The sequence below is a fragment of the Ovis canadensis genome, chromosome 1, assembly GCF_042477335.2.
Source record: "Ovis canadensis isolate MfBH-ARS-UI-01 breed Bighorn chromosome 1, ARS-UI_OviCan_v2, whole genome shotgun sequence".
NCBI lineage: Eukaryota > Metazoa > Chordata > Mammalia > Artiodactyla > Bovidae > Ovis > Ovis canadensis.
The window spans coordinates 167,882,635-167,898,039 of NC_091245.1; the positions used below are offsets into that span (position 1 = coordinate 167,882,635).

At 36.8% G+C, this 15,405-nt stretch overlaps 1 protein-coding gene across 2 annotated transcripts in view; it reads left to right on the forward strand.

Moving 5' to 3' along the window:
• TBC1D23 (TBC1 domain family member 23) overlaps positions 1 to 10,335 on the forward strand; it is a 55,673-nt gene extending 45,338 nt beyond the window's left edge. The window contains exons 15-19 of one of the 2 annotated variants that reach the window (XM_069551198.1): positions 495 to 539; positions 3,463 to 3,551; positions 5,945 to 6,080; positions 7,679 to 7,873; positions 8,691 to 10,335. In XM_069551198.1, the coding sequence (XP_069407299.1) occupies positions 495 to 539; positions 3,463 to 3,551; positions 5,945 to 6,080; positions 7,679 to 7,873; positions 8,691 to 8,772 (547 nt within the window). In that variant the 3' untranslated portion in view covers positions 8,773 to 10,335. The remainder of the gene's footprint in view (positions 1 to 494; positions 540 to 3,462; positions 3,552 to 5,944; positions 6,081 to 7,678; positions 7,874 to 8,690) is intronic. The other variant, XM_069551206.1, reaches the window with a different exon arrangement.
• Positions 10,336 to 15,405: the final 5,070 nt, after the last annotated feature.

Genomic DNA, 15,405 nt, shown 5'->3' on the forward strand with positions numbered 1-15,405 from the left:
TGCATACACAGGTATATATATTTTTTCGTTTAGTAAATAACAAGATGTAGGTTTTTTTCACTAATCCAAAAAACTATACTTTGTCTAAAATGGGCAACTGATAAATAATGTTAAAAGTTTTTTTATCAAGGCTGAAAGTTTTTTTTGCTCATTAAAATTGTGTCTGCTTTCAAAAGCTTTATTTTTAAAAATACTTTTAGTTAGTGCATTCTCAATTAGGGTACTATTATTGCTACATTTTGTAGCATGAACACTTAAAATTTTATTTTAAAATGAACTGGTGATAATACTAAGTTGAAAAGGCTATTCTCTTTGTTAAAGAATCACTTGAAACTGGCTTTTCTTCATTTTTCTTTGTACTTGGGATCGTCAAAACATTTTTCTTTTTAATATACACTCTGGGTTAGAAAAACTGATTATACTATATTTTTGTTTTAAAGCTGTTGTGTTTTTAATAATCATATTGTTCTGTCCTCTGCCTCAATTTGCTGTAGAATGTCTTTCAATCTTCCTTGGCCAGACAGAACATGTACCGAGCGGTAAGCCAATGAGTAGCGCAGCTTTACTGGACCATCCTTTTCCTTTAGCATGCATCATGCTGTCTCTAAGCCTCTTGCTGTCTTCGCTCAGATTTCATGCAGCTGTCTCAAAGGCTGAGCTCTTCTCATTCTGCTTTTAGGAGTGTGTGATGCTGATATGCTTTCCTTTTGGTTTTTTTGCTTGATCATTTAAATTTTTTTCCTTGCCTCCCCCTTTATATCTCCTGTTCCTCAGATGAAAATCAAGTAATTCAAACACAACAATTTCATAAAACAAATTTCATGTTTTTATTCTAAGACAGAGGAAGATGAGACAAAGAAAATACGTAGTCTCAGAGTTGGGAGGCTATTAGCTTTGGAGATCATTTACTTTTGTCTCATGCCCTAACAGTGGAGAAAATTGTAGCACCTGAAAAAAAGCATAGTTTGTGGTTCAAATTTTTTGTTATTTCATGTACACGATGTCATTTGATAATATTGCTAGAATTTTCTTAATAAGATGTATGTGTTTAAGTTGGAGAGACAACATTATATGAATCAGTTCCAAAGAACTCCAGTTCTAGGGTTCTGCCTTTGCTTTTCCTTGAAAGAAATTAGGCCACAGTGGATATGTTAATATATAATCCATCTCTTCTCTGATCCCAGTAAAATGGGGGTACTTGTTATTAAATTCCATAGATTTAAAGTTTAGAAATCTACTGGATCTTCAATTAGGATAAATAATAGAACCTTATACTATATGGCTTTACATTTTTGTATGCATGACTTTTCTACAATTTTAATTTGAATATCAATTACAGCAATACCTATGAACATTTAAAAAGAAGTTCTAGTCATACTTTGAAAAGTAAGTTAAGCTCTGGAATAACGGAGTTGACTTTTTTGGCAGATCATTTCAGTGTTTTCAGTGAATTGGAAGTAGCATTTTTACCAATAGTTTACTTTCAGCTTATGTATAAGATTTTATTTACTGTGACTGCTCCTGTACGATGCCAGTTATAGAGCTTCTATTACAATTTTATAATTTTAAGGGGGATGGCTTCTTTTAAAATTATAATCTATTTGTGAATCATCTTTCTGTTTTCTCTTGTTACAGGACCGTCGAATTACTCTGATTTTTTTAACTTCCAAATTTTATCCCAAAGAATTTTTAAAAAATTAAAAATTATCTTTTCTGGTCCCTAGAGATTATATCCATTTTGAAAATAGAACTTAATGAAAAGTTACAATAAATTTGGGGGTTTTTTGAGCCCAGTAAATAAAGTTAAAATCTATTCAGACTATTTTGTAGATTTTGTTTCTGCAAAAAAGCATAGATAAACTGCTTTTAAAGAGTCCAGCCATTGAGTTTCAGCTTTTGATAGTCTTTTAAGAACTTTATTAGTTACCTTTAACCATCTTGTTTATAAAAACTGCATTATATTATACATTTTGCTCAATAATGTATAGCTTCGTTGTCACTTTTGGATGTCACTTTATTCATACTTATATTCTGGTGCAAGGATTTACTGTAAACATTATCTTCATTATTTTCTATATTATAGAAGTTTAATTATGCTTTAATATCAGGAAAGAACCAATAACATGATCTCATACAATTTTATAATCTAGATGACATAAATGTATTGTTACATAAAGCTATGTTTGTCTTTGCCTTTTGTAAGAAAGCTGAATCTGATTTGCATAGATTTATTTCATTTTAACTATTTCTTTCATTTCTTTGTCTTTAATGAGTAAAATTTGCTAATTTATAGGATAACTTTACATTAGATATGCTTTAGCACAAAAATCAAATGAGTTTATGATTTTAACGTAAACTGTAAGCAGTGTATTGATTAACTTACAATTCTGTCATACACTCAACTCTTGTTAGTTTTCTGTTAAGGAATATTGTTTTGGGAGAAGTAAAGATTTAAGCGTATTTTAACCAAATTAGGTCATGATTTTTATTGATGCTGTGTGTTAAGAAATTATTTAAAATATAGATTTGATCTCTGTTTTTTGGAAAAATTGAATTCTAAGACACATAACTTAATTGAACTCTCTCTTAACATGACAAGGGAAAAAGCAAGCCACAATTTCCCTTCATCATAGATTATCTTAGCTGAACCTTATCCTACAAATAATACAGTACTCTTTCTCCAGAAACATGTGATATTTTGTCTAAATATTTTAATTTTACTTCTTGGATTATTGGAGATTACCTGAAAAGTAACAAGGTATTGATTTTTGTATAAAAAAGAGAGCTTCCTACAGAACTAATTAAGTTTGAGTTTACACGTTGTTTGTTTCTGCCACTTGAGAATGAAAGGCAAATTCATTTTCATGGTTTATTTATGTAAAAGTAGCATCTTAGTTTCTATTGCAATAGAAGTAACAGAAACAAGAAAAAATGGGAGGAAAAACCTTAAGACATATGTATCCAAATGAAAAACCCTTCAGCACTCCTACTAGAATTTGAATATTTGGTTTCATAAACTGTTTTGTCTAAGAAACATGTATGTAGTACTTGCTGTATGCCAGACATTATTTTAAGAGCTTTACCAAATATTAACTGATTTAATTTTCACAGTAACCAGGACGAGTAGATATTGTCATTACCGTTTTACAGCTGAGGACACAGAGCTCAGAGGTTAAGGAATATCCCAGTGCATTGGTTTATATGAACATTAAAATTGTTTTAAACATAATTTTTACAGATTTGAAAGCATTCTGCATGTCAAGACCCTGTGCCACTTTTGCTAACATAATTTGCTTATCTTGTTTCAATTTCCTTAACATAACTGTCCTGAAGCTGGGTGGTACATGGTGAGGTAGGGGGTGGACAAAGAACATTTGTATTTTGTTTTAATATTCAGATGATACTTGGGGAAACTTTAGAAACTTAAGTGATGATTTCCCTCTTACAATTCTCTGAATATAGGCATGTGAGCAGCAGTGACAGAGTGGGTAAGCCTTACCGTGGCGTGAAGCCTGTTTTCAGCATCGGGGATGAGGAAGAATACGACACAGGTTTAGTACTACACTTCTCTGTATACAGACTGCTTTCCTCAGGCGTCAGGAGTGATTGTAGAGATCGTTCTGGGACCAGCAAGACACAGTGAGGTTCTGTAGAGCAGGTTGGAGAGTCTGTGGTTTTTCTATTAAGAGTTGGTTTTAGATGCCTTAAATTATGCAGTAGAAATGCTGAGTAGGCAATAATTATAGGCATCTAGTTGAGGAGAGATGTCTAAGCTGGTGATAATCTGGGAATTATCAGTGTATAAATAGTATTTAAATCCATGGGGTTGGATGTAAATCCCCTTGATTCAGCCATGCAGGAGATTAAGAGTTGTGAGACTGAAGTTCAGGAAATCTCAAAAATTGAGACATCTGAAAAGAGCCTTTTGAAATTGGGGGCAATATCCTAAAGGGCCACAAGATGGGGATATTGTGCCAGGGAAATTCATGATTGTCTTTTATGTTTTAAAAAATAATTTATTGTTTTTGTTCATAATCCTGCTGCTCAGATTACCCTGATTAAGTGATCATAATTAGTATTAATGTGTGTTGAGTTAGAAAAAAATATAAAAATATACATTGTATATTAAGTATATGTTGTATATAAAAGTACAAAACAAGAATACTCCTAAATCTCATCTTGCTTTTTTTCTCTTAGTAATACATATTATGTATTTTCCACCTCAGCCCACAGCTGACTTCCTGTTATACTAATGCACCATAATTAAATCAGTCTTCTCCTGGTTGACCCTGGTAGTTTTCCAGTTTTTTTTTTACTATTTCAAATAGCAGTGGCTATCTTTATTTGTGTGTGTGTGTGTGTGTGTGTGTGTGTGTACGTGAACATATATTCACATATATCTAGGTGAACTTTTGCAAGTGTATCTAGAGGGTAAATACTTCACAGTAAGATTGCCAGATTGGAGGGACTCACATTTGACATTTTAATGGATATTACAGTCACCTTCCTGAAAACTGCATTGAAGGGAAAATAATTTTCTTTATGTAATTTTTTTGAAGCAAATACGCAGAATTTTTACTTTTCTTCTATATGTATAAAAACTCTTAAAAGTACATTTTCTCTTTTATAGTGTAACAAAATGATCAGTACATTGTATTTTATTTCTTTATAGCTTTTCCCCAACACCTTCTCTAGCTATTCTTACCTCTGTTTCATAAACTTCTGTGTGCTGTTTGTAATTGTTTCCCTTTCTCCTTTTTGCTCTGTCTCTTCTGTCATTTTCCTGTTACCTATCAGTCTCTGTCTTTCCCTAAATATTTGTTATTCCATTAACAAAAGGAAGAAGGAAATGGATGAATAAATGTTGGTGTATTTTCACACATCATATTTTTATATATACACATATGTACTTACACTCTGGAAAATTACACAGAAATGAAAATAAGAAAACTGGAGCTATGATTATCAACATGGGTAAAATTTATAACATTGGGAGTAGGGTAGCAGTTGGAAAAGAATACAGTTGAGCAGTCTGTTATTTATGTTAACTTAGAATGCAAAACAGTACTGTATATTATTTAAGAATATTCATGTTTGAGTGAAAGTAAAGATGTGACACCAAATTCAGATGGTCACTGTTTCTTGGTGGCAAAGAAATGGGGATGTGATTGGGCAGAAATCCATGAGGGCTTTACTTTTTATTTGAGCTAGAAGTGAATAGATACGTGAGATTTCCTTTTTTTTTACTATGTCTCTTGTATCTTGATTTCTTGAAAAGTGAAGAGAAGAGCATCTGCAATTAACTCTAGGGAGTGTAATTCCCTTTTTTAAATTAGAAAAACAGAATAACAGGAATGTCTTACATTTCTCTCACATAAAACCCCACTAAATAGACTTACTTATCCCAGGATTATTTTGTTGTTATTTTCCCCCAGAATCAGAAATCAGTAATTTTGTAGATGGAGTGTAATCTATAAAAATATTGAATCACTGTGTTATATACCTGAAACTGATATAATTAGGTAAATCAACTGTACTTCAATAAAAAAGGAAAAGAAACCAGCAAGAGAAAAAGAACTCCGCCATTTTTGCCCTCAAGATAGGTGGTAATATTATTATTGGACAATTCCACCATCTCCCTACAGACTAGTCATAGATTAGAGTTAATGTTGTATAAATCAAAAGAGTTGAAATTCCTCAGGTAGTTTAATATTATAATAAAAGTATATATGTAATATTTTCACTTGATTTTCTTACCATATGTAGTGATGTTTCATCATAATACTTTTATATTAGTATCATTGGCACAGGAAATACAGTAGCTGGGTTAGAATTCATTGTTTTGTTTTTCAACCTGTGTGTTTAAAATACTACTGAAATTTTTTTTAGGCTATCATTTTTAAAGTTGGTGATACCCACTTTTAACATCTTAAATTCTTTACAGATGAAATTGACAGTTCTTCAATGTCAGATGATGATAGAAAAGAGGTTGTGAACATTCAGACTTGGATAAACAAGCCAGATGTCAAGCATCATTTTCCTTGTAAAGAAGTGAAAGAAAGTGGACACATGTTTCCTAGGTACTTTTTATTCAAGTTGAATTCTCTTCTAAATTTTAGTTTTGGTTGCACTGGGTCTTCGTCGCTGTGCATGGGCTTTCCGGGTGTGGGGGCTGCTCTCTGTTGCCGTGCACAGGCTTCTCGTTGCGGCGGCTTCTCTTGTTGTGGAGCACAGGCTCTGGCAGTTGGAGCATGTAGGCTAGTGGTGGCGCACAAGCTTAGCAGCTGTGTTTCTGGAGCGGTAGAGCCCACAGGCTTCAGTAGTTGTGGTGCGTGTGCTTAGCTGCTTGATGGCGTGTGGAATCTTCCTGGACCAGGGACCAAACCTGTGTCCTCTGCACTGGCAGGCGGATTCTTATCCACTGTGCCTCCAGGTAAGTCCCTTGATACTTTTTAAAATGCCTTCTTCAGAAATAAGATTGAATCTAGGGAAGTCATGATATGAAGGTTAACTGTGAAAGAAATTTTATGTATCTCAGTACAGTAAGATAGAATTTCTTCTGTCAGCTTGTATTATATATCTTGGTTTTTAAAAAAATATTTCTTAGGTAATTTTTTGGGAAAAATTTAAACAGATAAGTTGAATAGTACATTGAATATAAGCTTCTTTCAAACTCAGCTACTTTTAACTTTTTCACACTATCCCATCTCTCTGTGTAAATATCTTTGCATACACATACACACTTTTCCATTGTCAAACCACTCAGGAGAAGCTTATAAATAATGACAAGTGTTTTAGCGTAAATCTCTCAAGAATATGAATAGTCTCCACAATTCCAATAACACTGTCACATCTTTAAAAACCTTGAAAATGAGCATCATTTCACATGCAGACCACATGCAAATTTTTCACAGTGTCTCCAAGGTATCTTTTATAGTCTTTATCCTTTTTTCCTGATCCAGGGTCTAGCCGTGTTTTACACATCACATTCGCCTTCTCTCTCTCCTTAGTCTCATCCCTTGAACAGCAATACTGCTCCCCTCATCATACTTCCTGCTTTTGTTTGTGATGAGTGAATCCTTTGAGTCTAGGTCAGCTGTTCTGCAGAATGTCCCTCATTCTGGATATCTGTCTTATTGTATTTCATAAAAGTGTGTGAGTACTATTACTAAAAGTGACCTGAGACACAAGGCCTGGTGTGGGTGTTAATAATTCTATGCTTATTTTGTCTTTGGGGCCCATTTCCGAATATTACTAAATATGTAAGGCAGTCCAGATGTTGCTTAGTGGTCTTTGATATAAAGTATATGCTATGGTATGTTGCATGAGGATAGTTTGCTGTTAAGTCTGAAAGGTAATATATTTCAAATACCATGTAGAATAGATTCTGAAAATCCATTATTTTAATAATTTCTAATTATAGTTTTTATTATATTAAATATAAACTTTACTCTTAAATAGTTACAGGATTTATCTGTCAGTAAAAAACTAATTTTGCCTACAACTGAAGGAAAATTAAAAGCTGTTATTAGGTAGGTTATTTAAATCAATAGTGATCCTTTGCCTTCAAAAGTGGTTTCATCTGGAGTTGAACATTTTTTATAATTGGGACTGTTGAAGTAACAGCTGTTCTGAATGACATTTCTTTTTGTTTTTTTTAATCTTTGTCTCTCTCAAGTCATCTGTTGGTTACTGCAACACATATGTACTGTTTAAGGGAGATTCTTTCACGGAAAGGATTGGCCTACATACAGTCTCGACAAGCACTAAATTCTGTAGTTAAAATAACATCCAAAAAAAAACATCCTGAGCTAATTACCTTCAAGTATGGAAACAGCAGCGCTTCAGGAATAGAAATCTTGGCAATCGAAAGGTAAGATTTTCTTAGGATGATATTATCTGAATTACTGAATTAGTTCATTATTAAACATGATTTGCTTCTCTCTTTGGGGAAACGGATGGTGGAATAGGATACCTGAACCACTTTTATTGGTGTTCCTGCTATCTTTTCCTTACAAATTTGTTGTAATATATGGATTAGGCATTAGCACATGATTTCATTAAGCGCCATAGCTAACTTCACAGACTTTGACAGAAAGGTCTTTAGGAATACTCTACACCAGTGCTGCACTACATGCTGCTTTGCAATTAAATGAGCTTTTTTTGGAATGTAAGTCACTGTTTTTATTTTCCTTCGTCAAAAAATTCTTGTTTTGAAAAGTCTCAGTGAACTAAGCAGTGTGCTGGATGATGTAGTTAGTTAACAGTCTGATTCAAGCTCCTCCTCGCCTTCTTGTGGACCAGTGACAGACAGTTCTTGGACTGGCATCAGGGCTGTAGCCACATTGCTGTTGAAGCTAAATCATCTTTAATCTTACAGGTAACAATGTGAAGCCCAGAGGGATTGAGTGACTTCCAGATCTTCACACTTAGCTTGTGTTAGAACCAAATATAGCCCTCCTAACTCCTGATCTCCAGTTCATTCCACCCTGCTCTACACAATAAGAAATCATTTTGCATTTGGATTTTCTTTCTTTCAAAATAGCACTTTTGAGTATATGTTGAGATAAATGACGGGGAGTACATGGGAGGGCACCTGTGCTGGATTTGTGGGTCACTTCCCCATTGGAAGTGGAATCTGAGTCCTCAACAGAAGGCGCTGTTATTAACATATATTTTTCCCCCCATAGGTATTTGATTCCAAATGCAGGAGATGCTACCAAAGCCATAAAACAACAGATCATGAAAGTTTTGGATGCTTTGGAAAGTTAATGTAAACAAAAATTATTTCAGAAGAAATTAAGGCAACCAAGAGAAATATGGACATATTTTCCTGACTGAATACTAATTGGAGACTTTCATTTGCTTATGGGGGTGCTTAAATAGCAAGTCTAAGAAAGTGTAAATTATTATAATCAATCTCTGGACAGTTAAATTTTTTTTAATTTTCTTTTGCATTTTTGGTTTTGTAAAATGATTTCTTATAAAGGTCAGTTATCAAATGACTTTAAAGTAGCTGACCCTGTGCCCTTATAAACTAAGGGTGCAGAATACAGTTCTGTTTTGAAGAGCTGTTTTAAGAGAACATGCATCAGTTTCAGATTTAAAAGCAACCATACACATGTGTATTTGCAATGTCTTCACTGAAAATTAGAGATAGAATTCACTGAAGAGACCCCTGTAATTGCTACATTTAGTTTTACCCACTGAGCAATGTCAGAAACTAAAAAGTATTATATAGATCAATAATTAGCTTGCCATTTCTGATCTTAAAAAAGAATGAAATCTTTTTAATAAAATGGATGAAGATTCCAGCCAACTCAAATTCAGACCAGCTAGTAAAATGTTGAAACATCAGTTTCTAAGTCATCTTTGTACCATTAGCTAATAGTCTTAACACTGAGTGCTTTAGATACTAAACTTCATCTTAATTGTATCTAAGGAGCAGTTAAAAGCATTATAATAAGTAGGTAGGCATGTTAAGATTAAAACTAACACTTGGGGGACAAAATTATATTTTTACAAGTGTCATTGGTCTCTCTTACAAGAGGAGCATTTGATTTAGGATATTTCAAAACAGGTGCTGAGCACAGATGGATTTATCTTCTGTGAGATTATGTCTGTGACCACACTAATACTGACTTAAAGAAAAGGTAGATGATTGGAGAGCTGTATAAACTAGTTTTTATCATCACTTCATGAAATATTTTTCTCGTTTTTTGTTTTCTTATTAAAGTTCTAGTGGTTTGAAATGATTTTTATTCTCTTAATATGACAAAACTGCAAGGGGTCTGCTTTATTTTGCAGCTTTCTCAGTTTAATTCATTGAGGTTTGTGTTAGACACATTTGGTGAAAGAAATCCAGGAACACATTTGGGGTCATGGAATGACTGCTTACAAAAATCTGTTTGGGAAGTAACAAATCCTCACAACCCACCGTGTCTTAAAATGTCATGGATTATCTCTAGGGGTTGATAGAAATCTTCAGATAGATCCTGTTTACAGCCAGTTATTTTAATTTACTTAAAGGAAATCAAGTGAATAAAAGGCAACATAGTTCAAGATATTTTATTCTCGTATCTAAATAAAAACAGTTTGAGTGGTTGAAGACATTTGCATGAAACTGCACCTGGTACAATACTTGATATTTATAACTCCCTACGACTGTTGTATTGCATTTTCCCCCTTCTTTTGGTGCCCCTTTTAGAAATGTCCTGAAGTCTCATTTTTTGCCCATTTCAGCCATGGGACTTTTTTCATAATATTAATGTAAAGATGTTTGTGTTACTCTTTATAAATTACAGTTGTAAATAAATCAGTACAATTTGCTCAAAACTTTGTGGGTTTTTGTTGTTGTTTTTGGCCATGCCAACGTGCACGTAGGATCTTAGTTCCCCAACCAGGGATAGAACCTGTACCTTCTGCATTGGAGGCATTGAAAGTGCAGCCTCTTAACCACTGGACCACCAGGGAAGTCCTCAAAACTTTGTTCTTAATGACAGTATCTCTCTCTCTTTCTCCCTTTCCACCCATTTGTAAATCTCTACAGATACCACAAAATTAGGAAATTGAAGGCTGTCCTTACAGTGCAATTTAAGTGTTCCAATTTCAGGTTTGAAAGTATTAGATTCCTCTTTGTGTTCATGCAGATGGGGAAGAGGAAAGAGGGAGTTTAAAACTAATGACATTATATTCTACATGTAGTAAATTACTCCACTGAACTACTCATCTAAAATTGTTCACTCGTCTTAATAGCCCAGTTATTCATGAATATCAAATAAAAATACTTGTCACTGATTGTACCAGGCACTTACATAGCTGTATCCTCTCTCCACTGGTCTGATATAAAGACAACTAGAATTCACTCTGGGATACCCACATCTATGTACCCTCCAGGACTGCAGGACTTGCAGTATTATGAGTTTGGTTCAGCTCAGTTCAGTCGCTCAGTCGTGTCTGACTCTTTGTGACCCCATGAATCGCAGCACGCCAGGCCTCCCTGTCCATCACCAACTCCCAGAGACCACCCAAACCCATGTCCATTGAGTCGATGATGCCATCCAACCATCTCATCCTCTGTCATTCCCTTCTCCTCCTGCCTTCAGTCTTCCCCAGCATCAGGGTCTTTTCGAATGAGTCAGCTCTTCCCATCAGGTAGCCAAAGTATTGCAGTTTCAGCTTCAACATCAGTCCTTCCAATGAATATCCAGGACTGATCTCCCTTAGGATGGACTGGTTGGATCTCCTTGCAGTCCAAGGGACTCTCAAGAGTCTTCTCCAACACCACAGTTCAAAAGTATTAATTCTGCACTCAGCTTTCTTTATAGTCCAACTCTCACATCCATACATGACCACGGGAAAACCATAGTCTTGACTAGATGGACCTTTGTTGACAAAGTAATGTCTCTGCTTTTCAATATGCTATTTAGGTTGGTCATAACTTTCCTTCCAAGGAGTAAGCGTCTTTTAATTTTATGGCTGAAGTCACCATCTGCAGTGATTTTGGAGCCCAGAAAAATAAAGCCAGCCACTGTTCCCACTGTTACCCCATCTATTTGCCGTGAAGTGATGGGACTGGATGCCATAATCTTAGTTTTCTAAATGTTGATCTTTAAGCCAACTGTTTCACTCTCCTCTATCACTATCATCAAGAGGCTCTGTAGTTCTTCACTTTCTGCAGATGGTGTCATCTGCATATCTGAGGTTATTGGTATTTCTCCCAGCAATCTTGATTCCGGTTTGTGCTTCCTCCAACCCAGCGTTTCTCATGAGCTTGTAATTACTGTATTTTTCTAGATGAGAAAACCAAGGCTCAAAGAAATTTAGTGCAAAGAAAGAGTACCCCTCTTCTCTCCCCGATCCCTGGGAATTAGTATTGCTTATTAAGTTGTAAACCTAGATAGCATATTCAAAAGCAGAGACATTACTTTTGCCAACAAAGGTCCACCTAGTCAAGGCTATGGTTTTTCCTGTGGTCATGTATGGATGTGAGAGTTGGACTGTGAAGAAGGCTGAGCGCCGAAGAATTGATGCTTTGTAGTCCCTTGGACTACAAGGAGATCCAACCAGTCCATTTTAAAGGAGATCAGCCCTGGGATTTCTTTGAAAGGAATGATGCTAAAGCTGAAACTCCAGTACTTTGGCCACCTCATGTGAAGAGTTGACTCATTGGAAAAGACTGATGCTGGGAGGGATTGGGGGCAGGAGGAGAAGGGGACGACAGAGGATGAGACGGCTGGATGGCATCACCAACTCGATGGACGTAGGTTTGAATGAACTCCAGGAGATGGTGATGAACAGGGAGGCCTGGTGTGCTGTGATTCATGGAGTCGCAAAGAGTCGAATACAGCTGAGCGACTGAACTGAACTGAACTGACTGATTAAGGTGTAAAATGAATCCTCTAAGATTTGATGTCACTTGCCCACCATTACGGAGAAGACAATGGCACCCCACTCCAGTGCTCTTGCCTGGGAAATCCCATGGATGGAGGAGCCTGGTAGGCTGCAGTCCATGGCGTCGCTAATTGTCGGACACGACAGAGACTTCCCTTTCACTTTTCGCTTTCATGCATGGAGAAGGAAATGGCAACCCACTCCAGTGTTCTTGCCTGGAGAATCCCAGGGACAGGGGAGCCTGGTGGGCTGCCATCTCTGGGGTTGCACAGAGTCGGATACAACTGAAGGGACTTAGCAGCAGCAGCCCACCATTAACAACACGTTTCTAGTAAGGATGATAAATTTATACTGATGATTATTCAACCATTTTTTGCCACTGATATGTTTTACACAGTACCTTTAAAACTTCTTAACATGATATTCTAACATACTAAATTTAGAGCCATAGATTGGTAGTTCTACTTAAAATTGACAGTTTGACTTTAGGGAAGACTCAACTCCACAGGTTGAATGTGTGATGAAAGTAATATTTCACCTATACCATTAACAGTTTGAACTTGAAAAATTACATCTTTATTGAAATGTAGTCCATGTATCATTAGGTTTACCTACAATTCAGTGGGTTGTAGTGTATTTAGAGTTGTGCAACCATGACTGCTATTGAACTCCAGGACATTTCATCAGATTGTAATAGCTAATATTGAATCAGTTCAGTTCAGTTGCTCACTCGTGTCTTGACTCTTTGCAACCCAATGGACTGCAGCACACCAGGCTTCTCTGTCCATCACCGACTCCTGAAGCTTGCTTAAACTCATGTCTTCTGAGTCGGTGATGCCATCCAACCATCTCATTCTCTGTCGGCCCCTTCTCCTGCCTTCAATCTTTCCCAGCATCAGAGTGTTTTCAAATGAGTCAGCTCTTTGCATCAGGTGGCCAAGGTATTGGAGTTTTCGGCTTCAGCATCAGTCCTTCCAATGAATATTCAGGACTGATTGCCTTTAGGATGGTTGGATCTCCTTGAAGTCCAAGGGACTCTCAATTGAGAGTCTTCTTCATCACTGCAGTTTAAAAGCATCAATTCTTCAGCACTCAGCTTTCTTTATAGTCCAACTCTCACATCCATACATGACTACTGGAAAACCATAGCTTTGATTAGACTTTTGTCAGCAAAGTAATATCTCTGCTTTTTAATGTGCTATCTAGGTTGGTCATAACTTTTCTTCCAAGGAGCAAGCATCTTCTAATTTCACAGCTGCAGTCACCATCTGCAGTGATTTTGGAGCCCAAGAAAATAAAGTCTGTCACTGTTGCCATTTTTTCCCCATCTATTTGCCATGAAATGATGGGACTGGATGCCGTGATCTTAGTTTTTTGAATGTTGATTTTTAAGCCAACTTTTTCACTCTCCTCTTTCACTTTCATCAAGAGGCTCTTCAGTCCCTCTTCACTTTCTGCCATAATGGTGGTGTCATCTGTGTATCTGAGGTTATCGATATGGAGCCTCAGCAGACCATAAGAATAGCAGAATTAGGTGGCTGGTAGTTCAGATGGTAAAGAACCCATTTGCAATCAGGAGACCCCGGTTCGATTCCTGGGTTGGGAAGTTCCTCTGGAGAAGGGATAGGCTTCCCACTGCAATATGTTTGGGCTTCCCTGGTGGCTCAGATGGTAAAGAATCTGCCTGCAATGTGGAATTCCTGGGTTCTATCCCTGGGTTGGAAAGATCCCCTGGAAGAGGGCATGGCAATCTACTCCAGTATTCTTACTTGGAGAATCCCCATGGTCAGAGGAGCCTGGCGGGCTACAGTTCATGGGATCACCAAGAGACACGATTGAGCGACTATAAATACACAGCACATAGAGTTTAGAAGGTTATTAAAGATCTTCCTGCTGCAAAGCCAAGTCCAGTTAGTCTGTTAAAGCTTCAAAAACCCCATAGTTACTGAGAACATATTTTCTTTTTTGCTGATCATTTTCAAGTCAGACATTCTGACGCTTCACCCCTAAATACTTCAGCATGCATGTTCTCAGGTGAAGACTGGCATAATCACAGTTTTCACACAAAAGTCATTAAAGCAACAAATATCCAGTTCATATTTAAATGTCCCTTGCTACGGCTGATGCTAAGTCGCTTCAGTCGTGTCCGACTCTGTGCAACCCCATAGACGGCAGCCCACCATGCTCCCCCGTCCCTGGGATTCTCCAGGCAAGAACACTGGAGTGGGTTGCCATTTCCTTCTCCAATGCATTAAAGTGAAAAGTGAAAGTAAAGTCGCTCAGTCGTGCCCGACTCTTAGCGACCCCATGGACTGCAGCCTACCAGGCTCCTCTGTCCATGGAATTTTCCAGGCAAGAGTACTCAAAATGTTTTTTTTATAGTATTCTTTTAAAAACTAAGATGTATTTCAATATAATTTGAACTATTCCAGACCATCACAAAGGGTAGCAAATTGGGCTTCTCTGATGGCTCAGTGGGGAGGAGTCCACCCGCCAGTGCAGGGGACACCCGTTCAATCCCTGATCCGGGAAGATCCCACACGCCATGGAGCAGCTGAGCTGTGTGCCATAATTATTGAGCCTGTGCCTTAAAGCCTGGGACCCGCAACTACTGAAGACCCTGCACCCTAGAGCCAGTGCTCCACAACAAGAGAAGCCACGAAAATGAGAAGCCAGCACACCCAAACAAGTGAGTAGCCCTCCTCACTGCAACTAGAGAAAAGCCTGTGCAGCAACTAAGATCCAGGACAGCCAAAAATAAATTATTAAAAAAAAATTTTAAGGGTAGCACATTTTGTTTTATAACTTTTTGATTCCCTGAATTTGACAAAAGCACAAACAAAAAAATTAAAAATCAAACCTAATAAAAGCAAATATCCTAAAACAGTATTAGCAGATTTCAGCATATTCAGTTCAGTCACTCCGTTGTGTCTGACTGTGATCCCAGGGACTGTAGCATGCCAGGCCTCGCTGTCCATCACCAACTCCCCGAGTTTACCCAAACTCATGTCC